We start from the raw sequence: 25,540 nt of genomic DNA, 5'->3' as shown, positions 1-25,540 counted from the left end.
CCCGATGCCACACCCATACTTCCCCATTATGCCACCGCACAACCATAGTGAGGGGCCATATTTAAGCTTGAACTCAAACCGGAATTTGCCTCAGAATGAGTTGAGGCCCCTATATAACATCCCAACCTATAACCGATTTGAACACGCCTTCTCAAATTTAGAAGATCAGGACTGACTGGGGAAAAGGGGAGGTAACATTGGATGTCAAGATGAAAGCAATGATAATGAGGAACACTTACTCCAATATTAATCAACACAACTCAGGAAACAGTAGTGCAACACCACACTACCACAACTGTAACTACACAAGAGGTTGCATCTCTCATACCAACTAACATTAAGCAGAGTACAGTTATGAGTGCTAGAAGCTAGTCAATTAGTCATGCAAACCACTGTGACTTGTCCATTCTTAGCTGGAATGTAGCTGGGTTAGAACCAAGATTGTCAAATCCGCAATGGGTCCAGCTATTGGATAGTAAAGACATTATCATGTTTCAGGAGACATGGGCTGTTGAGAATTTATATATAGAGGGTTATCATTGCTTTATCGTGACAGCACCCAAGCCTGATTCAGGACGTGCAGCGGGAGGCCTGTTAATTGGCATCAAGATACTGGCCGGTGGCACAATTAGAGACTTCTCAAGAGGAAACCCGAAAATACAGATTTTGGAGTTCAAGCAAAAGACCCGGATTTATTTAATCAATTTTTATAATAATGACTTTTATTCTGTACCCAACAAAAACTTTGAAGCACTCTCTAAGACTTTACGAAATCTTGAAACCAGCTTAGAAACTGGTGAGGAAACAGGGATTTTAATTGGGGGGGACGTTAATGCAAAAATCCCAAAGAACCGCAGGACTGAGGATAGAAATTTCTTAGATCAAGCTGAACGAAGGGGCATTGAATTAGCTAATATACTAACTGAGTATACTCTCAGCAATGTTATGGATACAAGTCACACTCCTAGGATACCTCACACCCCTACGTTGAGAGGCAGGGATTGCTCCTCCGCTATTGATTTTATCTTTATGTCCCCCCAGTTATTAGACCGTGTGATAAAATCTACAGTGGTAGAAACATTGTTTGGTGATCACAACCCCCTCACAGTGACTTTAAAATTAGGCCCTAGCCAAGTATATGCCAACTTAAATGGTGCAAGAGATATTACACCCACGGGTGACGGCTTGCGTCTAAAATGGAGGGGAGTTGACAGCGGGGCAATATCAGAAAGTGTAAGTAGGGAATATCCCCGGTTAATTAATTCTTGTCTAACAATGGATGGGAACTGTCACAGGATAATCTATGATTTTGGTAAACTGTGTCTAGCCATAAAAACCTCCTTGTCAGCTCCACTACCAAAAGAAGGGAAAGAACCAAGGTGGTTTGATTCTGCCTGCTCATTAGCAAACAGGGAATTGCGCAGGGCAATAACCACTAAACCAAGGAACAGTGGGAGTCGCTGGTTGGGAGCGCAAATTTGAAAAGCAGCGGCCTCTTTTAGTTAGCTGTTAGAAAAATGCGAGAAATGGGCAAACAATTAACCCCAATTAGCTGCAACATAACCAGCAGCTCTTGGGAGGCCCATTTTTCCAAAATGTTTGCCGCTCCTTTTGAGGAATTAACTAGCTTTACCCCTGGTCAGCTCTGCGGCTTAGAGATAGATCTCCATGAGGTGGAGGTAGCTATCAAAGAGAGCCTTGGAAACAAGGCTCCAGGTCCCGACGGATTGTCCATAGATATAATGAAGCATAGTCCGGATCTATGAGCACCAATCCTCCTTAATGTTTTTAATAGTTTGCCAACAGTGCCCATGCCCACTACCTGGGCTGCTAGTGCTAAAGTTCCAGTTTTTAAAAAGGGTGAGAGGTCGGACCCAGTGAATTATCGCCAAATTTCCCTTTTGGATAACACCTTAAATATTTTGGGGCGAGTAATTTATAATAGGGTGGTAGAATCGACTGAAGATACGGGTCCATTGGACCCGTGTCAGATGGGATTCAGGAGCAAGGTGGGGGCGGTTGAGCAATGCTTGAACTTAAAACTGATAATTAATAAGTATAGCGTTGCCCGATCGTCCCCTATTTACCTTGCGTTCATGGATCTTTCATCCGCCTTTGATCTAGTGAATAGATCTAAACTATGGGCAATTCTTTTGAATTATGGACTGGACGAGGCTCTTGTTAATTTCCTGGCGTACCTCCACACCGATCTCAAAGCACAAGTTAGGATTGGGATGGGTGGAGAGGTTTGTGGACCCATCAACATTGGTAGAGGGGTAAGACAGGGCTGCGTTTTAGTACCCCTGTTGTTTATTATTTACACTAATGGTTTAGCCAAAATCCTAAAACAAGTGACCAGTGATGTACCAATAATCCAGGGGCAACCATTGCCAGTTTTATTATACGCAGACGATGCAGTCCTTATGGGCCGAACACCAAATGCCCTTCACTTACTTGTTAAAGGTTTTGTCCAATACATGGAGGGCTTAGACCTGCGCGTCAAGTTTAAAAAATTGTTTATTATGCCATGTGGATCCGGGAAACGAAAGCTAAACACTATACATATAGGGACAGATAAATTAGAATCTGTAACCACATTCCCGTACTTAGGTTTGGTTTTCGCTGTGAACGGCTCATGGAGTGGGCATACAGCCCACGCCATTTTTGGTCAAACAAGCACTGTATGCACTTTATAACTCTGAACGAATGGAAAGGAAAATCCTTAAATCAACTGTTGTGAGTTACATGAGGAATTATTTAAGTAGGAGAACACTTGTACCATACCTCACCCTACTTATGACTAACTGGGAGAGATCATTGTTGTTTCGGCTAAGGGCGGATTCAGTAAAATTCTTGCTGTGCTTTCCCCTGGGCTATCAGCACACAACAGATTACAATCCATGTCCATGTGATGGTATCAGTAAACAGAATGGTTTGCACTTTCTATTCTTCTGTAAATTTTACTTAAAATTTATCAATTGGTTTTTAACTCCTTATTTTAGAAAACAAAGACCCCTTTCGTTAGAGGAGTCTTATCCAATGTAACTTTCCCTGGACACAGATGAACTAATCTACCGCACTAGCACTTTTTTGAGACTTATAACACGCGTACGTAAAATGATGGAAACCCCCTGAAAATAGTCTTATGAGAACTGTATTAGATTTTAATAATTATGAATTCTGTAATTTGTATTTATTATGTAATTGAATTTTTTTTAATGTGGTACTTTTATGAATTTTATGAAATTCGAATAAAGGTCTTTTGAACTTGAACCTAATCTGAGCATGAGTATTATTCTCTTTACAACATGTGCCACAGTAAACAATAAATACTTTTATACTTTTGTAGTTGCTTAAGGTCTACGATGTTTCGGAGATCTTTAAACAATCTTAAATTCATACAGCAGGCGGTATCTCAAGAATACCTTAATCTTGGAATGACATTGTTTTACAAATCTGCTTTGTACAGGAGTCCATGACTGCACATATTCTATTTTAGATTTTACTTCTCCTAAAACGAACATAAGATGTGTTGTAAATGTCTAGTCCTTCTTAGATGCTACAACTGTTTCATACTCAGTGTTTCGTTCATGGTGTCATCAGATGCATAGACTAAGCAGTAGGCCCATTGAACTACTTTTGTGATTCATAAAGCTAAAAAGCTGGTCAGAGCGAGTTCCAAGCAAAGTGCCTAAAGTGGAATTGCTTGGCTTACTGTAAATAATTTCCGAAGCATGTTCCCTTTATATTGGTTCAGGGATGACCATTTGTTGAATGGAAAGTATCAAGTGCGTCTATCAGTGTAGGAGGATTTTTTACTTAGTACATTTCAAATAAGTACCTAAAATGTCTAATTCCCGAAGAATTCTAAAATGTATTTAAAATGCATGCAAGCACTAAAGACTTGTTCCTTAGATGTGAAAAATGTTGTTTGTTGTCTTAGTTCTGAGAGAAAACTCTGCACTGATAAGTGTATGCTTTTACCAATTCTAGTCTGACTTCACTGAGATTCCAGTGGAAGGAAAGGCAGTGCTTTCTTCCATTAAAGGCCAACGCTTTAGTTTTAGTTTTGGAATTCTCAATTTTTTTTAAAAAGTTCTTTTTGGCATACGCATTAGTATATTCAAATTATGTTGAAGTTCTATTGGGGTCAGATCAAAAATGACCACATCATCTGCGTACATCAATACATGGAAATAATAAAATGAAATGTTTAGTCAAAATTTCTTAATATTTCCAAATTGGGTAGGTAAGTCATAAAGGAAAAGAGACAATAGAAGTGGAGCTAATATACAACCCTGTTTCATGCCAGTTCTTGTTTGGATTTTAGGTGCTAAGGCTGTGTTCCCTCCCATCAAGACTCCACACCATGTTGAAGAATATAGTGCTATGATCAACCTTAGCAGATTCGAAGGGATAAAAAGCAAGGCAAATTCCTTCCCAGAACTGCCTGTCCACTCTGTTGAATGCTCTCGAGAAGTCAATGAAAGCAGCACAGAGAATATGTGATTCTGAAACTACATATTTATCAATCAAAGTTTGTACAATCATAATGTTGTCTATAACTGTCTGCTTATTATTGATCACCGGTGATAATAACAGTTATTGATATGGCAGTTTCATTTTTTTAATATATGATATTTTTCTCGGTTAATTGGATTTTCATACCAAATTTATTATGAGTTGTGGTTGATGAGTATATTTCTGTGTCACTTAATATTGAGTAAAATGTAGCAATTGGGGGTAAACTATTTTGTGAACCAATACTGACAGATGTTTTGCTGCCCTTCATTTAATCTTTGCATGAACTGTTGTCTTTTCAGTGAATTAAGTGTTTTTAAAAAAAGATTTTTGACAGTCATGATACTTTTATGCAGTAAACACTGGGAGTTACTTAAAAAAGAGTAAACATGACAAGACGTGATCCTGATCAAAAACCCCAAACCAAAAGATTTTAATAATTTCAGCTCAAGACTAAAGCATTAAACTAACAGACAATATGTCATGCCTTTAGAGTAGTAAATTGGGAGAGCAAATAAATACAGCAGTGTAACTGTCCAATTAGTTAATTAATTACTTTAAAATCTTGAGTGAAAGCTTTGCAGTGAGCTTATGTTTGATTGCTTTTAAGATTTGTTAGATTAATTCCGGCAATCAGTTTTTCCTTGTAGTGGTACAGAAAGAGGAAGATTTACCAAAAAATCACGCAATGCAGTGCAACCCCCTGCGAGGTTGCGCTGCGTTGCGCGACAGGGAGGGAGCATGAGAGCGCCATATCTTCAGAGATATAACTCTCTTCTCCCCTTTCCCTTGCGCCAGCGCTGATTTCATACCTTAGTGCCATAGTGCTAGGGTGTGTGCATTAGTCTAGCATAGGTTTTGTACAGGAAGGGCAACCTTCCTGTACAAAATACGATGCCCAGACATGATGCAAAGCTTTTCCCTCTTTATATGCGTGCTGCACAGTGAAGCACGCATGCAAAGTTGGAAAAGGAAGGAGAAATTAAAGCATTTCTCCTTCCATGCATCTATTTGAAAAAGGGTGCAGTTTTCTCACGCTAAACCCAATCTACTTTATTTAATAAATTGGGTTTAGCGTCAGAAACCTTTTGTGGTTGCATGGGAATGCCCAGGCTCCACCTTCGGTACGTCCCATGGCACAAAGTAATGCAAAGCAGCCATTACTTTTCCATTATTTTTAGCACTAAATAAGTTTAGTGCTGGAAAGTAAATTGGGAAAAAAAGATTTTGTGCCAATTGTGTCACTTTTGTGATGCAAACATGGCGCAAAAACTTAGTAAATTCCCCCCAAAGTCTCTAGGTTTTTAAAAGCCAGTCAGATGAAGTTAGATTTTAATTTGGAAACTAATCTTGAACTATCTTCTTGGTCGTCAAATAAGAGGAACATTTATTATCCTTGTGATGGCAGTTTATTACAGAGCCTTATGGTTCTTGACAAAAACATGAGGCTTTTATGGCTGATTTCCTTGTTGATTTCCAGTTGCTGGTCATTTTGCTACAGTGTGTCGAATGAATACAAAAAAGAGTAAATTGAATTTTCTGTGTGAGGAGAGTGACCAGAAAAAAATGATGACATGAATAATGTATTGTCATGTGTGAGGGGACAGTAACATGGTGTACCCAAATCAAAAGATCTGCTAGAAGAATTCAAACTGGGAGATGTGTTGATTCCTTTGTTAACAGATTATGGGTCCAAAATTATGATCATATCCAAAGATATTTTCCTCAACAAGAATATTGAAGAAATGCTGCTTGATGTCACTCCTCAAGGAAATAATGATATTAAGATTGATCTGGTGGGATATTTTAAAACTGTAATCAATTTCAAAGACCAAGAGGTACAAGGGAAAATTTATGTCTTGTGCTGTGGGACGGATATTTTAGGGTGGCACCATCGGGGTTGCTTGGGAATTGTTTTCAAGCCGGGTCGCATACACCATATTCTGACTGTTGCTGAATGCCAGACTCATGAGAAAGTGGATGATTTGTAATCTCTATTAAAGAGACATAATATTGTCGTTAGTGAAGAACTGGGAATGTTAAAGGATTTCAAAGATTATATTAAGTTAAAGGAGGGGAGTGTTCCTGTGAAACCTATATTGTGTGGTGTGCCATTGAGTGTGAGGCAAGGTCTGGATGATTTATTGAATCAATTGTGTAAGGAGGGTGTGCTCAAGCCTATGGAATGGTCCCTGTGGTTGTCACCCATAGTTGTGGCTCACAAAAAGAATAATGAGCTGAGGATGTGCAGTTATCTTAGAAGTTTAAATCAGACTAATTGGATGGATGGGCATCCGTTACCCAAAATTTAAGAAATTATGTGTACTCTAGCAGGTGCAAGTGTATTTTCTAAACTTGACTTGAGATCTGCATACCATCAGGTAGTGTTAGCAGAGAAATGAAGACACCTTACTACATTTGTTACACCTACTGGTGTTTTCCAATTCTGTAAAAAGCCATTTGGGCTGCTTGTGCTGCTGCGATATTCCAAAAAGTAATGTGTGATGTATTGAAAGGGTTTAAGGGTGTACTTATCTTTCAGGATTTTTGGGGGTTTATGGTAAAGAATATGAGTAGAATTTGACAAGGTTGGGTTATGTTTTGGCCGCTTTGGGGGAGAAAGGATTAAAATTCATCAAGGATAAGTGTGATCTTCCGAGTGCATGAGATGGAGTTTTTGGGCCATGTTGTTGTCCACGTGCAGGGTTAATGAAAGCTTTTGAGGAAGTGTTGGTTACAATTTACAGGGAGCAACCCAAGGCTTTTTTAGGAATGTGTGATTAATATCTCAAATTTGTTCAAACCTTTGCCACAAAAGCTGGGCCTCTTCTTGCTTTCTTGAAGAAGAATGCCAAATGTGTGTTGAGAATGGCACAAGAGTTCACTTTTCATGAAATGAAGGAAGACTATTGAATACATCCCTACTCAGTCCGAGCACACTGGGAGAACGCTTGACTGTAACTGTTAATGCAAGTGGTGTTGGGCTTGGAGCTGTGTTGTCACAAGGAAGGGGGAGTAATGGATGCACCATTCCGTTTATCTCTCATACTCTCAGACCCTGGAAAGACAGTGTTCTGTCATTAAGTGTAATATGCTTGCATGTGTCTGGGCTGTGGAGTTGATTAAACATATGTTTGGGGTACAGATCATAAACCACTAATACCTATTTTTTAGTGTGAAACTGCTTGATTATAATTTTTCCCTCAAGTGTATTCCAGGAGGGAGAAATATGAAGGTCGACTGTCTTTCCCAGTTTCAGGAGAAGACCATGAAGGGAAAATTGATGATCAACTAGATGTGGAATGTTTGGTTGCAAATATGTTTTAGCTGGACTCAAATATGTCAGTGTGGAGGATTGGAAGTGTGCCCTTATTTGGAAGTGTGCTCTTAATCAAGATTTATTGTTGAATAAAGTTGTGCAGTATATCAGGGAAAGTTGGCCAAGAGAGGGACATCTTTTTGTGGGACTTCAAGCATTTGGTAAAGTGCGGGATTATTGTTCAGTAAGCATAAGTTGAGTCCTCCAGAAATAATTAGAGCTAGGCTGCTGAATGTAAGTGATGAACGTCATTTGGGCATGATTAGAACAAAAAAAGAATAGGAGAAATCTATTGGTGGCCAGGGTTGCACAGAGAAGTGGAGAATTGGGTTGCTAAATGTGTGACTTGTGTGAACAATGATAAAGGTCTGAAATGTGTTACCCCACCCATCATTGTTCCTGAGAGTCCTCAAAGGGTGTGGGAAAGGGTGAGCATAGATGTTGTGGGACCTTTTTCATGTTTTACCCTCTGCTCAATGTTTTGTTGTTGTTTTGATTGATCACTTACCAAAGTGGCTTGAAGTGAAATTCATTCGGGCATGAGTTTGTCCAGGCTAATCTGTAACCAATAGAACGACTTGTTTCACTGAGGAAAGGTATCTGTAAGATACCTGAAAGATTTGGGGATCTTGTTCTCTCTTGAATACAGGATTGTTCTATTTTAGGCTATGCATTTGTGAAGATATTTTTACTCTCTGTAACACAAAAGCATTTTTTCTTAGGTAAATATGCAGTTTTTTCCAGGCAGAATTCTCATGTTGCTATGTTCATTTATTATAAATGTGTTTTCTGTTATTTTTGATCCCTGTTGTTTCTTTCCCCCTTCGTTTGTTTTGTTATAATCCTGTTGCAATAGGTTGGAAAAAGGGTGATGTGTTGTATCTTGTGATACAGGTTCTGGGGTTGTGTTCTCTGGCTCAAGTCACTTGTGCTCTTGTGGAATGTGTAATGTTGGGTTGTACATTCTGTGGAGAGAAAGAGAATAGGTGAGAGAAGATGCGGCAGCATTTGGTACCTTGGGACCGCTCCCTGTATTTGTCCTGTTTTATTCTTCAAGCAAATACATCGTTCAATCCATCTGTGCTGGGAAACTTACTTATGTTCAACAGTATGGCTTTATGACAACCTATGTTGTGAAAGAAAACATCAAGGCGGCTGTTTGCATCCTACCATTATCCTAGTTAACTGCAGCACTTGAAAAACAATGTTTCCCTCTATGCACTGAGCCAGGTAGCTAAACCTAAACTGATAGTCATTACTAAAAACTCACGTTGCAAGTACATAGCAAATCCGATTATGGGACAAGTGCATTTCCCTTGTTGGAAGTCCAAAAGCAACAACTCACATTTAGGCCTGAGTACTATGACATGAGACATTACACTGAATGAGGCAGACACAATTACTGATAAAAGCGATCATGACAAAAAGCAGACAGCACATTGATAAGGAGGCTGAAAGCAGTGCTTATTTTTTACTGGTCTTCAGCACCGGCCTCTATTTTTTTTTAAATGTTGGTGCCTCAAGAGGGTTTAGCAATTCAATGTATTACATAATAATAAAACCTCACTCTCAGGCCATCCCAACAACTTGAGGTCCAACTTGTTTAAGGGTGATGTTTAGTGGGTAATGCTGGCGCTGCCATTCGCACCAGTGGCAGAAGCTGTGGGCGGTGCTGACTGCATTAGAATACCTTGGGTCCTGGCACTTTTATTAATTAAATGTAGCACTGGCTGATAGCAGTGACACGTGTTGAAATAGAAGTAATCAAGCAAGACAATATTTATAGAGCCAAACAGGGCACTGTTTCGGTATATAGAATGCTCCTCTCGATAAATAGTTCTGCATCTCAGATGCACCTTAGTGGGCAGCTTTAGAGCACCAGTCAAGTTCCGCGCAGAAACAACACCACAATACTGTAATAAACAACTGCTAACAAATGTTAACACACGAACAGGCATAAATCATCTGGGCCACACGTAAAAAGTCACCGAAATTTTCAGTTAAATGGACGGACAAAAATTTCCTTTGCATACTTGTAAGTAGGTACAAGAATTGTTAACTCAAAATGAGACTTACTGAGGTGGTTGCCACCAACTCATAATATATTGTGTCGCGGTCGGCATCTGTGGCAGTCAGGGATCCTATGGAAGTGCCCACTGGTGTGTCCTGCAAAAACACAGAATTTATTAGCACTGCTTACGAAATAACCACGGGTAAACAATTAAGAAGACGTAACACCGCAACAGGATTACATGATTGAGGACGCCAATGAATGTTGCACTATCCTCGGTGGATAGGAGATGGAATGTAAAGGAACTTTAATTCGACTTTCATGCCTCAATTACGAATTTTTCGTAATTGTGTGATTACTTATCGCAGCAGATACATTAAGATATTGTTATTTATGGGATGGGGGAAACATAACAACAATTAAGAGGTTTGCCCTGAAAATGGGGAACAACATGTAGGTTTTAGTGCTTACAGAACTAAAATTTGCATATCCAAGTGTTTACTGGGCACTTTTTACCCAGTAAATTTCATCTAGGTTTGATCTGCCAAAATGTACCAGGTGAAAAATCCCACATGTCCATAATTCCGGTACCGTGCAAAAAGCAGTTTGCATGGGTGTTGGAATTTTAAAAGGCACACCTAAGCACCGTCTTAGTTAGAATTTCCCAGGGAGGGAAAACGCAATATTTTAATTTAAAACTGAAAGAGAAAAAGGAAAAATGAACATACCTGCTTGAACTTATTCTTGATTTGCATGTTGTACATTATTCTGCCACAGTCGCAGCTGCCAACCAGACGCGGCCAGTGCAGGTAAGAGTAATGGGGCATGGGGGTGGGATGGGTTTTGGGGGGGTGGGGGGGATTCGACATACGACAATGAGGGAGACTTACATTTAGAAAAAAAGAAACCATGATTTTCTTTTATTTACGTTTCCCGCGGCATCGCATGTCGAATAACCCCCACCGCTCTTACCTACACGAGCCGCGCCTGCTGGCAATACATAAATATAGGAGGGGGGAGGTGGGGGGGGGGGGGGGGGGTGATGATGCACCCAACTCACCACAAATGATGCTCCTCCCCGGTGCTGCATTGCTCTCCTGGTCACAGGTGGTGTCCACCAGCAGGAAAGGGAAGGACTTCCCTTCTATCCCAGTGAACACAAATCCTGACTAATCCTGGAGCTGCTCTCAGCGGAGAGCAGCTCCAGGGTTGGTGGGAGCAGGCTAACACAGGGCTCATTTTCAGGCTGGGGGCCCTGAGCCAACAATCACTTGGCTGTTTCACAGCCAGTGGAATGCTGGGTCTACAGTACACATGTCGGGCTGGACGTAGGTAGCCAGCCGGCCAACCGGACCTGAGCATTGAAAAGGACAGAAGTAATCCTGCAATAGCAGGTTTCAGCCTTCCCCCTGCAACACGTTTGTGCTCTAGACAGCGTGACCTAATGGCAAAATAAAGTGGGATTATTATGCATTTTATTTATTAGTGTTTGCATGCTGCGCTCACAGCAGGTGGGGCGACGCTCCTCCGCCAGAGGTTGAGCCCAGAACAGTCCCTATTTTTACTTTTCTTCTTCTTCTTTGGGTGTCGATTAAAGGTGGGGCAGTTCTAGCCTTCTGTTATGTTGCATGTAAGCTCACAAGGTGCCAGTACATTGTGGCCATCTTAAATTTTACTTATTTAGAGGCCTTAACTTTTTGCTTACCCCTACTCGCTGCGGATAACCATGCAAAGGAGGCACAGTTGGGGCACTAAGTTTTAAAACATTTTTGTAACCACACATATAATTACTTCATTCTCCCACAAAACGTTAACATCACACACATAATTTATGTATATGGTATGTGAAGCCAGAAAAGATTATAGAGAGCATAAGGACAATAGTTTTGCAGCTTGAAACTAATATGGTTTCACATGCAGCCCACTTACCTCCAGAATGAATGCAATCTTTTTTCCCCTGCTGTGGTGACCTGTGTTTTGTAATGTGTACTTTTACTTCTTCTGGACCTTTATCTTTTTGTCTAGTCATACTAACTTGTGACGGGATATGCTTGAATAGATTATGTATGTGGCATTAAGGTTTTTCAGGAGGTTGGCTAAGTGTATTTGTATTTGCAAAAATTTGTTTAAAACCTTCTGACCAACTTGTGCCACCTGGTTATCCACACAATAATTCTTTGCGAACATGTGGCTTGATAACCATGTATGGAATCAAGCATGGTGGCCAACCGAGGCAGGCAACTGCCCCTCTCTGTCCACTAAGGAGAGGAATCTGGGAGAGATATTCAACAACCTTTTAAACTTTGCAAGACAAATCAATTGCCTGATTTCCTCCTGTTTTTTTCTTTTGAAGATCTTATGCAAGATCCTGCCTTTTATCCCTTAGGATCTCAGGAAAACGGTAATAGGTGCATCAATCCACTCTAAAATAGACTACGGCAACGCACTGTTCTTGAGCATTGACAAGTATCAGATGGCTAAATTGCAGTCAGTGCAGAATGCCGCAGCTCGACTATTCCTAAATATTCACAAATATCATTCCATCTCCCCTAGCATCAGGGAGTTCCACAGGCTTCCGATCCAATAGCGTGTACAAATTAAGTCACTCTGCCTAGTACACAAGGCACTCTATGGCGGGGGAGCCATGGATATGCAGAAACTTTTTCTGTGGTATTTCCATGAGGGAATCTCAGATCAGCCAACACTGGGCTAGTTCAGGTCCCCTTAGTCCACAAAGCCAGATGGTGAGGGAAAAGCCTATCTCAGCGAGCAACCAAACTCTGGAACAGACTGCCGACTAATATCAGGCTGCAGCCGAACAGGCTCCAGTTCAGGAAAATGATTAAGATTTGGCTATTTCCCACAGAATAAGCTACATCGCTGTGCCAGGAAAACATATGTCATGCTCTCTCTAGCCCCGAGACGCTGCAGCATTTGTGCGCTTTATAAATATTTTACTTACTTGCGACCATGCATAAGACATTAATGGAGACATTCACTTCATAGTGGAAGTACCTTGGCAAAGGTTGATCTGTCACCTTTCTGTTGTTTATTTCTGTATTTGGGTGCAAAACTGGTGCTAATCAATCAATTAATCAACCAGAACTTGTAGAGCGCAGCTTATCACCTGAGAGGGTATCCGGACGCTTCCTGTGGGTCTCAGTCAAAGAGTCAGGTCTTGAGCCCCTTCCTGAAGTGGGTCAGAGAGGGTGTGGTGAGGAGGTGGAGGATGTTCCAGGCTGTGGCAGCAAGATGAGAGAAGGAACATCTGACGTGACAGCTGTGTATGCAAGGGGTCTGTGTGAGGGTTAGGTTTCAGAGTGGAGGGTCTTGGTGTGTCAGTGGAAGTACAGGCAGTGGTTCATGTAGGCGGGTCCTAGGTAATGGAGGACTTAGTGGGTGTGGGTCAGGATCTAGAAATGGCATCTCTTCTGGAGCGGGAGCCTATGGAGGTCTTTCAGGTGCTGGGTGAAGTGGGCAGGCTGAGAGTCAGTCTGGCAGCTGTGTTCTGGATTTTCTGAAGTCTTTGCATAAGTTTGGTGGTGGTGCCTGCATAGAGTGCATTGTCGTGGTACGGTCAGCTCGTGATGAGGGCTTGGGTCATCATCTTCCTGCTGTTGATGGGGATCCACCTGAAAATTTTACAGAGCATGCAGAGCATTTGGAAGCAGGCTGAGATGGTGTTGACTTAACGTCTCATGGTGAGTTCACTGTCGAGGATGATGCCAAGGGTGCAGGCATGGTCTTTCGATGTGCGGGCGAGTTTGAGTTCCGCTGCCCACGAGGAATTGTTACAGAGTGTGATTTGTCTGCCGAAGATCAGAACAGTTCAGTTTTGTCCATGTTGAGCTTCAGGCAGTTGTCCTTCATCCAGGTTGAGATGTTCTTCATGCAGTTGTGGAAGATGGTCTTCACCGCTGTCGGGTTGCTGAGAGTTTGAGGATGAGCTGAATGTCATTGGTGTAGGAGATTATGTTGATGTTGTGTGATCTGACAATGTCTGCGAGTGGAGACATGTAAATGTTGAAGACTTTTGGATTGAGGGATGAGCCTTGTGGTATGCCGCAAATGGTGTGCTTGACTTGTGATGAGAAGGAGGGCGGTGGACTCTCTGGGTGAGTCCCTAGTGAAAGGATGCCATCTATCCGAGTGCATCGTCTCTGATACCAGTCTGGCATAGGCGGTTGATAAGTGTGTGGTGGAAGAAGGTGTCAGAGGATGCGGAGAGGTCAAGGAGGATCAGGATGGCTGAGTTTCCTCTTTCGAGGATGGCTTGGATGTCATCTGTTGTGGCGATCAGGGCTGTCCCTGTACTGTGGTTGGCTCTAAAACCTGACTGAGAAGGGTCCAGAAGGTTGTTTCTTTCTAGGTGTTAGGTGAGTTGAAGGTTGATGGCCTTCTCTAGGACTTTGGCGGGGAAAGGGAACAGTGAGATGGGGATCTGGAGATCGCTGGGGTCTGACCTCTGAGTGTTTCCATGCATCGGGAAATGTGACAGTGGTTATTGAGGCATTGAAAATGGTGGTGAGTTGATGGGTGATCTTGTCCCCTCTGAGGTTGAAAAGTCGATGGAAGCATGGGTCAGTGGGTGCTCCTGAGGGGATGGAGTTCATAAGAGTGGTTGTGTTTGGTGTGCTGTGTTGTGTTCATGTGGTGAGCGGGTGGTCAGCGGTAGTGGTTGATGAGGAGGATGGAGGGTTGGGCATCAAAGTTTTTGTAGATGGTAACTATCTTGTTATGGAAGTGGTCAGCAAGGGTGCTGCAGCGTTCCTGTGAGGTGGGTATGGAGTTTTCTTTGGCTAACGGGCAGGTGAACTCTCTGACAATGGTGAAGAGTTCCTTGGCTTGATTGGCACTGGTCTTGATCCAGTGGGAAAGAGCTTCCTTTTTTGGGGCTTTGATCTGTTGGTAGTATTTGCTGAGGGATGATTTTAAATTGGCTTGGTTGGTGTGGTTCTTGCTGGTGTGCCATCTTCTTTCTAGTTTTTTGCACCTGCGTTTAGACATCCTGTTTCGACCGGTTGGGGTGACTTGCCGGTGCAGGTTGAATGTCTGTATTGTTTGATCCACGTTAGTGGTGTCTTTGGGCTGTGCTATGCTGAAAGCGTCGGTCAATTGTTGCTAAGTGACATTGGACTAGCTGTGAAAGGGGGCGATGTGGTGTTTTTGAGGTGGTGCGGGTGTGTCAAGCGATGGTGAAATGTACCAGGAAGTGGTCCAACCAGGTGAGTTCCGAGGTGTGACTGTATCTTATTCTGTTGCTGGATGTGAAGATGCGGTCCAGCATGTGTCCTGCTTTGAGTGTGGAGACAGTGAACAGCTGCATGAGTCTGCGTTGTTCAGTCTCTTCAGGAGGTTGGTGTAGTTGGTGTCAGTAGGGTTGTCTAACTAGAAGTTGAGGTCCCACATGAAGATGTAGTGTTCGGATTCAATGGCAAGCGGGGTGATGAATTCCATTATGGTGTCGCTGAGGGCGGTCCGTGGTCCTGGCAGTTTGTACTTGAGGGTGCCTCTGATGGTGGTATTATTGTCAGTGCAGAGCTGAAAATTCATGTGTTCCAAGATTGGCATGGTTTAGTCGTCAGAGATTGTGCAGGTGATTGATTCCTTGTGAACAATGGCTATGCCACCTCCGTGTCTGTTGGTGCGGTTGCGATGTTTAACCTTGTAGCAGTGGGTGTTGCTGCGGCAATGTCTGGGGCCGATGCAGGTGTGAGCCAGGTCTCTGTGATGAAGGCGATGTCAGGGTTGAGGGAGGATATGATGTCCCAGACTTTAGTGGCATGTTGGCAGAGAGATCTGGCATTGATCAGGAGGCAGCTGAGTTGTTCCAAGGGTGTCTCGGTCTCCGGAGCTGGCGTGGTGTTGGTGGGTGCAGGTGTGGGGGTGAAATGCCAGTGGAGGCAGGTGAAAGGACCCGCTGTGGAGTGCTTTGATGCAGAGCATCCATTGTTGTTTCTGGGGTCCAGGGCCAGAAGGTCCATGGCAGAGTACCTGTGGGAGTACAGAGGGACAGAGTTCCTGCCGCTGGGCAAGGACGGGTACAGAAGAGCTTGCCTTTGCCGTGCCAGCGTGCCCTCTGAGCGCGACTGCACAGCGGACTCCATAAGTTGTCCTGTGAGGTGGGAGGGGCTTGATGGGAGGTGGGAAGGTGGTGAACAGGAAACAGCAGGAGAGGGACAAGCGGATGGAAATTGGCACAATTACTGGGCAAGCAAGTGCCCAAGTGAAATTAAAGTGCAAAAGGCTAATTACAGAATAAATACCAGGACAACTAAAGTGACAAATAAACCAAAAAATACAAAAAACTACAATTAGAATGTAAGTTTGTAAACAGATGCACGTGAAAGATATGGGTGAGAGAACCAGCGAGGGGTCACCTGACTAGAGGAGAGCATGCTGGAACCTGTGGCTTTGGGCTGCGAGCAAGGCAGGAGACCCACAGAGCTAGATAGTGGCAGCGGAGGGAGCAGTGCAAGAACATGGGTCAAGGGCTACTGTATGGAGCTGCGCAGCGACCTCCAAAAGTAGTCCTAGGGGGTGGGAGGGCAGCAGTTAGGGAAATGGCAGGAGCTGGAAAAGCATTAGAAAAATGGTGCAGTTACTGGGCAAGCAAGTGCCCAAGTAAAATTGAAATCCAAAAGGCCAATAACAGAATAAATACCAGAACATCTAAAGTGACATGTAAACCAAAAAATACCAGAAACTACAATTACAATTTAAGTTAGTGCACAGATGCACCTGAACAATATGGACGAGAGAACCAGTGAGAGGTCACTTGAGGAGAGCAGGCTGGAACAGGTGGCTTAGGGACGGAGAGCTAGGCAGCAGGCACATGGAGCTAGGCAGCAGCAGCAGGGGGTGCAGTGCAAGACCAGGGGTCAAGGGCAAATGAAATTAAACCTTTGTCCAGACAGTGTTAACGTGTATAAACAACAAAGCAATGAAGTAATACTATCACAAAATGTGCCATATTAATTATACTACATAATTAGTCTTTTCTCTTTCTGCATAATTTAGTCAACTGCGCCACATAATTTGCCCCCCGCTGCATAATCACAGTGGACCTGCCTAAGGCATAATGAACAAATAGCACTCAGTCATATCCAAACAAACCTCCACAGTCTCTGCCTAGACACATTCTGTCATTCTAAGCAAGCATTGACAAAGCCCAATGGGGCTGGCTTGCACTGTCAGTCATCAGCTACACTTATAGGTTTTACCAATGCTTATGAATGGGGTAGCATGAAGGGTCTCACAGGGACTATGTAGGTAGTGGGTGATGCATGGCAGGATAGGGAGGAGTAAGGAAGGACGCATGATAAGTCCCTTAGAGTGCCAGTATGTGGTAAGAGCAAACTGATTAGATAGGGAAGAACAGTAGGGGCACATAAAGAAGACCGGTGAATGTACAAAGATAGAGGCCTTGTGAGATAGGGAGGAGAAAAATGGGCATCAAAATCAAGCCTTCCTGATCCTTGTTAGTGGTGAGAGTGGCTTGATAGGATAGATCGGAGTAGTGGGAGCACCATAAAGTAGCCAGTTGAGCATGCAAAGATGGTACCAACAACCTGCTGGAATGGGGAGACACAGCAGCCCATTGTGCATTTATGGACTGGAATAGCAGCCGGGGCACTATGATGAAGCTTGTCAGTTGCTTGTAGGTGATGAGAGCAGCTTGACAGGATATAAAGGAGCAATGGGGTACCACCGAGAAACACCCAGTGTGTGCAAAGATGGTGAGAACGGCCCGAAAAGGATAAGGGGAAGCAGCAAAGGTAAGTATGAAGGATCCAGCCAGGAGCAGAAAGATGTTGGAAAGGACTAGGCAGGACAGGAAGAAACCTTGGGGGCACCATAATCAAGACTTCCAGGCTCTCATAGGTCATAAGTGTGGCCTAGTGTGATTAGAAGAAGCAGCAAAATATGGACCACCTTCTGGTTGAAATGCAAAATACACTAAAAAACATAACTACTTTCTGTTAGACCTGGCATCCTTGGAGTGATTTCCCCTGCTTTTTGCTTTCTGAACTCCTCTTTTGCTGACTTCATTTTTGCTGGCTTTAGGAATCTGGGCACTTTACCACTGTTGACCAGTGATAAAGTGCAGGTGCTCTTTCCCTAAAGCAAGGTAGCATTGGGTTATCCACAACTGGCATATTTAATGTACTTATAAGTCCCTAGTAAAGTTCACTACATGTGGCCAGGGCCTGTAAATTAAATGCTACTACTTGGCCTGCAGCACTGATTGTGCCACCCACTTCAGCAGCCTTTTAAAATATGTCTCAGGCCTGCCATTTCACCTCTAAGGTAAGCCCTTGACAGCCCAAAATGCCAGGTGCAGTGTATTCAAAATGTCGGACATGTTCTTTTAGATTTTTTATGTCCACGTAGTGAAAACATTTAACTTAGTTTTTCACTACTGCAAGTCCTATCTTGCCCGTAGGTTAATATTGGGATTACCTTAGTACATTTTATAATTGTCATTCCCAATTGGGACAAGATGCAAATTTCAAGTTTGTTGTATCTGGACTCACAATTTAAAATCACAACTCATAGTGAAGTTGGATTTAAAATTATAAGGGGCAGATTTACAATAACTGGTGTATCCCTGCATATTAGCAAGGATGCGGCAGTTATTTTGTGTGACGTTAAAAAACTCTTGCGCCACCATCAATGCGCTGCATCGATAATGCGGCGCACTGTGGTGCAAGGATAGACAGATGCGTGACGCATCTGTCGGCATAAAGGTGACACAGTGCTGGAATTGTGTCGCAAGAGCAATGCAACTCTAGCACTGCTCAGGGGCGGCCTATACTTGCTGTGCTGTGTCACTTATTATGTCTACTACAAGCAGGTGTAAGGTTTTGACGCAGCGAGGTAATAAAAGTGACTCAGTGAAATCTTGTGATTTCACTGCGTCACTTTTACCAGGCTTCCTTGCGATGGAACGCCCACCCTGCATACATTATACCTGACGCAGTTATAATGTAGTGCAGGGCTTTACAACATGACGTATCTCCCTAGATGGGTCATGTTGTAAATATATTGCATAGTGGCACATTTTTAAGATACCGCTGCATCACAGAAGTGACAGTGACGTAGCAGTGTCGTAAAGATGACGCAAGGGGCTTGTAAATCTGCCCCTAAGTCTGAGCTGCCTTTTCCCTTGTAATGAGTCTAGAGCCTGGGCAGGAAGGACAGGGACCTTGTGCACTTCAAAGGCTACTCTTTGAAAGCTCCCCAATTTTAAAGGCACAACTAGGTATAAATACTGGACCCCTAATACCAGCAATTTAGTTCGCTCCAGACCTGAAGACACTCTGCCAGTAAGAGGTACTGCTCTGCTGCTGAATGGGCTGACTCTCTGCTGGATTACCTGGCTCCTGCTCTCCTGTGTCTGCTCTGCTGCCTGCTGCCCCTTGCCTGGTGGTGAGAAGGATTGGATCTGAATCTTCATATCCCCGGAACCAAGTGACTCCAAAGGCTTGCTGGCTTTCCTCCTGTTCCGAAGTCTCAGACTTCCTTTATCGCTGCTACAGCCTCTGGACTCTTCTACCTGTGAGTCATGCCCAGACAAATGGTGCCAATCCAGTCCCAGGCTCTTGGGAGTTGGACTTTTCTGTGAAAATTCATGAATTGTCTGCTTTGTGCTCGTTGGAATGAATGGATTTGCCTTCAACTCCAATGCATCACCTCTTCGAGGGCTCCACAGCGTCAACAGCGCAGCTCAACTATGACATATTACCTTCATCGTCCAGAGCTCTATAACGATGCGGGACTTGACAGCATATCTCAACAACGGCACAATGCCTTCATCACCCAAAGCTTGATGATGACACAGGACCCACCTGCATGACTCAGCTGACGCAGAGCCTACAATCCTTCCGATCCTTAACAGTCTCTTTCGCTCTCCATTCCCACGTCCCTCTTTATTTATTGTTCTCTGGCTCTTTCATTCAGGCAGTGATTTCTATTATAATCGCATCTTTTCTCACTGTTAGTTGCGTGGCCGAGGTTTACTCCATGAACAGTTTGATTTTGTTGTTATGATTAGATGCGGTTGGAACCACAGGGGTACGCCCCACACCAAATGTTGTGGGCTTTTGTCTCAATTTTTGGTTTCCACGTGTGCCGGGTGATGTGAATTTCCTCATGTATGAGAACATGTGTTCTCTATTTTATGTTACTTTTTACGTTGTTCTCAGGTCATGTTTTGTATCATTCCCAGCCCTGAAGAATCAGAGACCACTGTATCTCTGATGAAACACGTTTCGGCTGGCTGCTTTGAGTAACAACCGCTTAAAAGAAACCAAGATATCTACGTTGGATTTTGCACTATTTGATTTCTATTTACATTTGCATTGCCTGTTTTAATAAATGTAGGTGTGCACTGGATTGTTGTTATATGTCATGCGGTAGGGTCCCCCTGCACAGATCAAGGGGTTATTAGGGGTTCCCCTTCCCAGGTAGCACCATACTAATTTGTTCTAACCATACACACAGCGATGTCAATAGGTTTAGCGCCACTTCTTCCTGAATACGAAAATCCTAGTCCTTCAGATCGGGGCTGAAGCATTGCCTCCTCCACTCCTCGCAGATGCTCCTCGATGTTGACGCTTTACTTAGTGAGGCTATTGTTAGAAATTACTGCGACCACAGAGTGAAGATGAAAAGCAGTTTATTTCTATCTGGCCTCAAGCACCGACTGCCTCACATCCAACGTTCTAAGGTGAGCTTCTCACCAACATTCTAAAGTCCAGTTCACTGCAGGGGAAAGGGGAGGGGTGGATGGATCGTACCACTAAGTACATTTCAATAGCACAAGTTAATAACAAATTACAATGCATCTCCCTTTGTAAGGAGAAGAAAAAAACAAAGAAAATTGCAATACATCGTCATTGAGGATGGCGTAACAGATAATATGCATGCTATTTTACGAAGTCCTCTTGCCAGCGTGGCGGGCGGCGTGTTCCGGTTTCCCTAGGTGATTGGTAATCAGATAACAGATCATCTTGGTTCACATCACAACTAGGTACAGAAACACACACATTAGGGCAGCAACTTACATTGTCCATGCTCCATGTGCTACCGTCTTCCAATACAACAGAATTATTGTTTACGCGCTGGATTCTCAATGGTTTGGAGAAAGAGGAATATCTTGCACGTCCAATACATGGTCTTTTGATCGCAACCCATTGCCCCACATAAAATTTCCTATTGAAGGTTACCCATTTCTGGTCATATCTTGCTTTATAACGGGCTTGATGGTGAACCACCTTTTCCTTGACTGATTCTCTGTCAACCCACACTGGATTACCACCATTAAGCCAATTGGGGGTCAGTTTAGAGCCTGGATTCCTCCCTCTGAGTGATACAAATGGAGATAAACTGTTCACAGCATTGGGCGAGGAGTGATATGACCATAATGTTTTCCTGATAGCTTCTTCTATGGGTTCATGTGATGTGACCGCCATCTGGATGGTGTTCTTCAACATCCTATTTGCCCTTTCCACCATCCCATTGGCGTTGGGACAATAGAAAGGTGTTTTCATGTGTACAATGGCTAAATCAGATAAGAAGGTTGTCATTGCTTCAGATGTGAACTGGACACCATTGTCCGTGACAAGGGTACTGGGTATTCCTTCTTTAGAGAATACATCCCTCAGAAACACAATCAAGGCCGATGTGGCTATGGAGGACACTAATTTAGTAGAGATCCAATGAGAATGATAATCAATAATTACAAACATAAATCTTTGTGAGAGGTTAAGCAAGTTCAAGGGACCTATAATATCAAGGCCATGCTTATCCCATGGTTTGGAAGGAACAGACACTGGTATGAGGGGTGCCTTTTGTACAACTTTGGATTTGTCTGCCATGCCACAGGTTACACAATCTTTTACAGAACTTCCCACCAAGTAATCCATTTTAGGGAACCAGTAATGCTGCCTAATTTTACTTTTGGTCATACTTCTTCCTGGGTGACCTTCATGGGCAATAGCTATGATACGCTCTTTCATGTTATCTGGGGAAAATATTCTGGTGCCTCTGTATACCTGGCCCCCTATGATGGACAATTCGTTCCGCACCACCCATAAAGGTTTAATCTCCTCAGATAGATCATTTTGAGATTTGGGCCATCCTTTCTCAATTACGTTTTTTAAGTCCTTTAACACACTATCTTCTTGTGACCACTTCTCCCACTCATCTTTGTTGATGACAGGACACTCAACAGCCAAAATGACTTCCTCAGGTGGACTACATTGGTCCTCCTCCGCTGTAATTGGTAATCTTGACATACAGTCAGCTACAGTATTTTTTATACCAGCAACATAGCACATAGAAAAATGATACCCTTGTAGTGCTAACATCCACTTTGAGATGCGTGGGGTGGCTCTCTCAAAGCTTTTAGTTGAAAACAATGGTATCAGGGGTTTGTGGTCAGTCTGAAGGGTAAAGGGAATTACCCACAGGAAAAATTTAAAGTATTTTATCGCCCAGTAGCACGCTAAGGCTTCCCTTTCAATGGTGGAATAATTGGATTCTGGTTCCTTCAGGGCTCTGGACGCAAAAGCAATTCTTCTCTCACTTCCATCCACCATTTGAGTGAGAGCAGCACCTAGCCTCTTTGTGCTACCATCTGTGGTTAAAGTTGTTTTAGCATTGGGGTCAAACATACCTAGCATAGGGGCCTTTGAAATGGCAAGTTTAATGTGTTGGAAATCTCGCTGACAATTGGAATTCCAAGCAAAAGGACAACACTTTTTTAATAATTCTCTCATGGAACAAGTGTGATCAGCAAAGTTTTCTATAAATTTCGCCATGTATTCCACTAGGCCCAAAAAAGATCTGAGCTCATCTTTATCCGATGCGACGGGAGCTCGCATAACTGAATCTACAAGGCTAGTTTTAGGTTTGATCCCTTCTTCCGATATGGTGTGTCCCTAATATGTTACAGATCTCACACCTATCTTGCACTTGTCTTTTTGAGTAGTGAAACCTGCTTTGCTCAACTTACAGAGTACCTCTCTAAGAACATTGTTGTGTTCCAATTCAGACTCACCATAAATCAAGATGTCATCTTGGAAACACAACACCTTTCCTAGCCCCTCAAGAATATGCTGCATTATCTGTTGGAAAACGGCAGCAGCGGATGCCAGTCCAAATGGCATCCTGTTAAAATGGTAAGCTCCAAAAGGTGTTATAAATGAGGTTAGATGTTTGGACTCAGGGTGAAGGGCAACCTGATGATACGCGGTAGAGAGGTCTAAGACACTAAAGTATTTTGCCCCTTGAATGAGACTGAGCATTTCATTTATCTTGGGGAGAGGGTGTCTTTCCACCCAGATATTGGCATTCAGGTCCCTGAGATCCACACATAAACGAATCCCTTTCCCTCCACCCTTGGATACAACAACAATGGGGGCAAGCCACTCCGAACTTTCAATTTTCTCAATCACCCCACTAGATTCCAACTTCCTTAATTCTTCCTTGAAGGAATCTCTTATCATCAAAGGTACTGACCTAGCTTTGTGCACTGAGGGTTTGTATTGTTTTTTTAACTTGATTTTATAGAGGAAACCCTTCAGCAAACCCAATTCATTTGAAAATACTTCAGGGAATTCCTCACACACCTCTGCTCCTATGCTAGGTCTTTCCACCAAATAGACTGGTTCCGGTGCATTGGGATCCAACTTAATACCCAAATCTTTCTGGTGTTTCCACCCCAACAAACTTGACCCATGTTTAGTTACGTAAACCTTCCCAACCGTGATCCTGTCTTTGAAGTTGATTTGCATAATTAACATTCCAACCAACGGAATGGTGTCACGGTTGTACCCTCCTGGGTTAATGTCAGGTGGTAATAACTCATATTCCTTGTCCCCAGAGTTGGTTTTGAGTGTGGCTTCACTTATGAGGGTATACGGGGAACAAGAGTCAGCAAAAACTTTGTACGGTACCTTATCAAGATAAATCATGCATTCTGAGTAATTACTACTAGAACCCTCCTGAAGTTCATCTAACTGAAACACAATATCTCCACTAGGTACATTTTCATCATGAATCACATGAGTTATATCTTTCTTCATTTCATGACACACTTTGGAAAAATGACCACGCCTGTGACATTTCCTACAAGTAACATTTCGTGCTGGGCATTTCATACTATTGGCCAAATGGTTTGGGTTCCCACACCGGAAACATTTAAAATTATGGGCTTCAGAATTTGGTTTATACTGTCAACTGGCGAACTTTTCGTCGACACTTTGAGTGCATCCTTATCATTCACCTGTTTCATTTAAACAGTATCCTTCATCTCACTCATGCAGAAGGCTGTGTGCTCTATACTCTTAGCTATGTCGACAGCTTGCTTAAGATCAGGGGCATCTACCAATAATTTCTCTTGGATTTTCTTATCTGATGTACATCTCACTAATTGATCTCTAATTAGAGAGTCAGTTAGAGCTCCAAAATCACATGTGGAGGATAAACCTCTCAATACAGCTATGTAGTTAGCCACTCTCTCGTTTTTTCCTTGAGCTCTAGAAAAAAACTTATGACGTTCAAGTACCACATAATTTTTTTTCTCCCAAATTGGGCCTCTAGTTTTTTTTAAAGCAGTTTGATACACATCATGTTGAGGATCGCCATGCGCATCAACACCTTCATTGCCAACTTCAATTACAGTGTCAGGTAAATTAGCATAAATTTCTCTAGCATGTTTTCCTAAATTATGTAGTAAAATGTGCAGTTTGCTCACTGATGAGAATCTGTCACCTCCTATAGCAATTAAATACGACTCAAAAATATTTACCCAATTTTTCCAAGGAGTAAGGTGGAGGTTGTGACATTGCAAATGATGCCATAGCTGGAATAAGGAAGGTAAGAGATGCAGAAACAGAAGAGAAACAGGTAATAAGAAAAGAGCTCAGAGAAACAGGTAATAAGAAAAGAGCTGAGAAGTGCAGAAAAGAAAGGGAGGTAAGGTAAGATGTAAACAAGGCCGAGAAATGCACTGTACAATTGAACTGTAGACTCTAATTCAACCACCTAGAGGGGGCAGGAAGACTGGCAAAATGTATAAATACAAGAAGTTCAAGCTGTGCCTGTCAGCGGTACGAAAAATAATGAAATTTGCTCACACATATGCTGTACTCAGTTCCGTTTGATGCAGAAATTGTATAATTTGGAAGCCATGCAAGTTAGGGTTTTGGCGGAGTTTGGAGAGAAAGGGTACTAAAGCCATGTTAAAAAGGAAAGGGGAGAGGGGGCAACCCTGACGAACCCCTCTGCCTAAGTTAAAAAAAGAAGAAACCAAGCCATTATCGCAAACCGCCGCTCTGGGATTGGAATAAAGGAAAGAAATGAAGGAGATAAAATTAGGACCAAATCCAAACCACTTGAGGGCGGAAAAAAGGAAAGTCCATTCTACTCTGTCAAACGCTTTTTCCGCGTCTAAAGCAATTGCTGCTAGCGAATCGTTGAACCGTGGAGATTTGGACAGGACATTAAACAAAAGTCTAGTATTATCTGTGATGAAACGGCCTTTAACAAATCCAGACTGTTCGGGACCCAATAATTCAGGAAGGAAGGGATCTAATCTTATGGCTAAGGATTTAGCATAAATCTTGTAATCAATGTTAACCAAAGAGATTGGTCTATAGTTCTTACAATGCTGGTATCTT

General features: G+C 42.8%; 1 protein-coding gene across 9 annotated transcripts in view; it reads right to left on the bottom strand.

Annotated features, from left to right (window-relative positions):
• Positions 1 to 25,540, bottom strand: part of CDHR5 (cadherin related family member 5) — a 423,620-nt gene that overhangs the window by 207,436 nt on the left and 190,644 nt on the right. For all 9 annotated transcript variants that reach the window (XM_086957775.1, XM_086957776.1, XM_086957779.1 and 6 more), the window contains one exon: positions 9,917 to 10,006. In XM_086957775.1, coding sequence (XP_086813901.1) covers positions 9,917 to 10,006 — 90 coding nt within the window. The remainder of the gene's footprint in view (positions 1 to 9,916; positions 10,007 to 25,540) is intronic.

Source organism: Lissotriton vulgaris, chromosome 2_1, assembly GCF_964263255.1.
Source record: "Lissotriton vulgaris chromosome 2_1, aLisVul1.2, whole genome shotgun sequence".
Classification (NCBI taxonomy): Eukaryota; Metazoa; Chordata; class Amphibia; order Caudata; family Salamandridae; genus Lissotriton; species Lissotriton vulgaris.
Note: the sequence above shows the minus strand (reverse complement) of the source record. Positions and strands in the feature narration are given on the sequence as shown.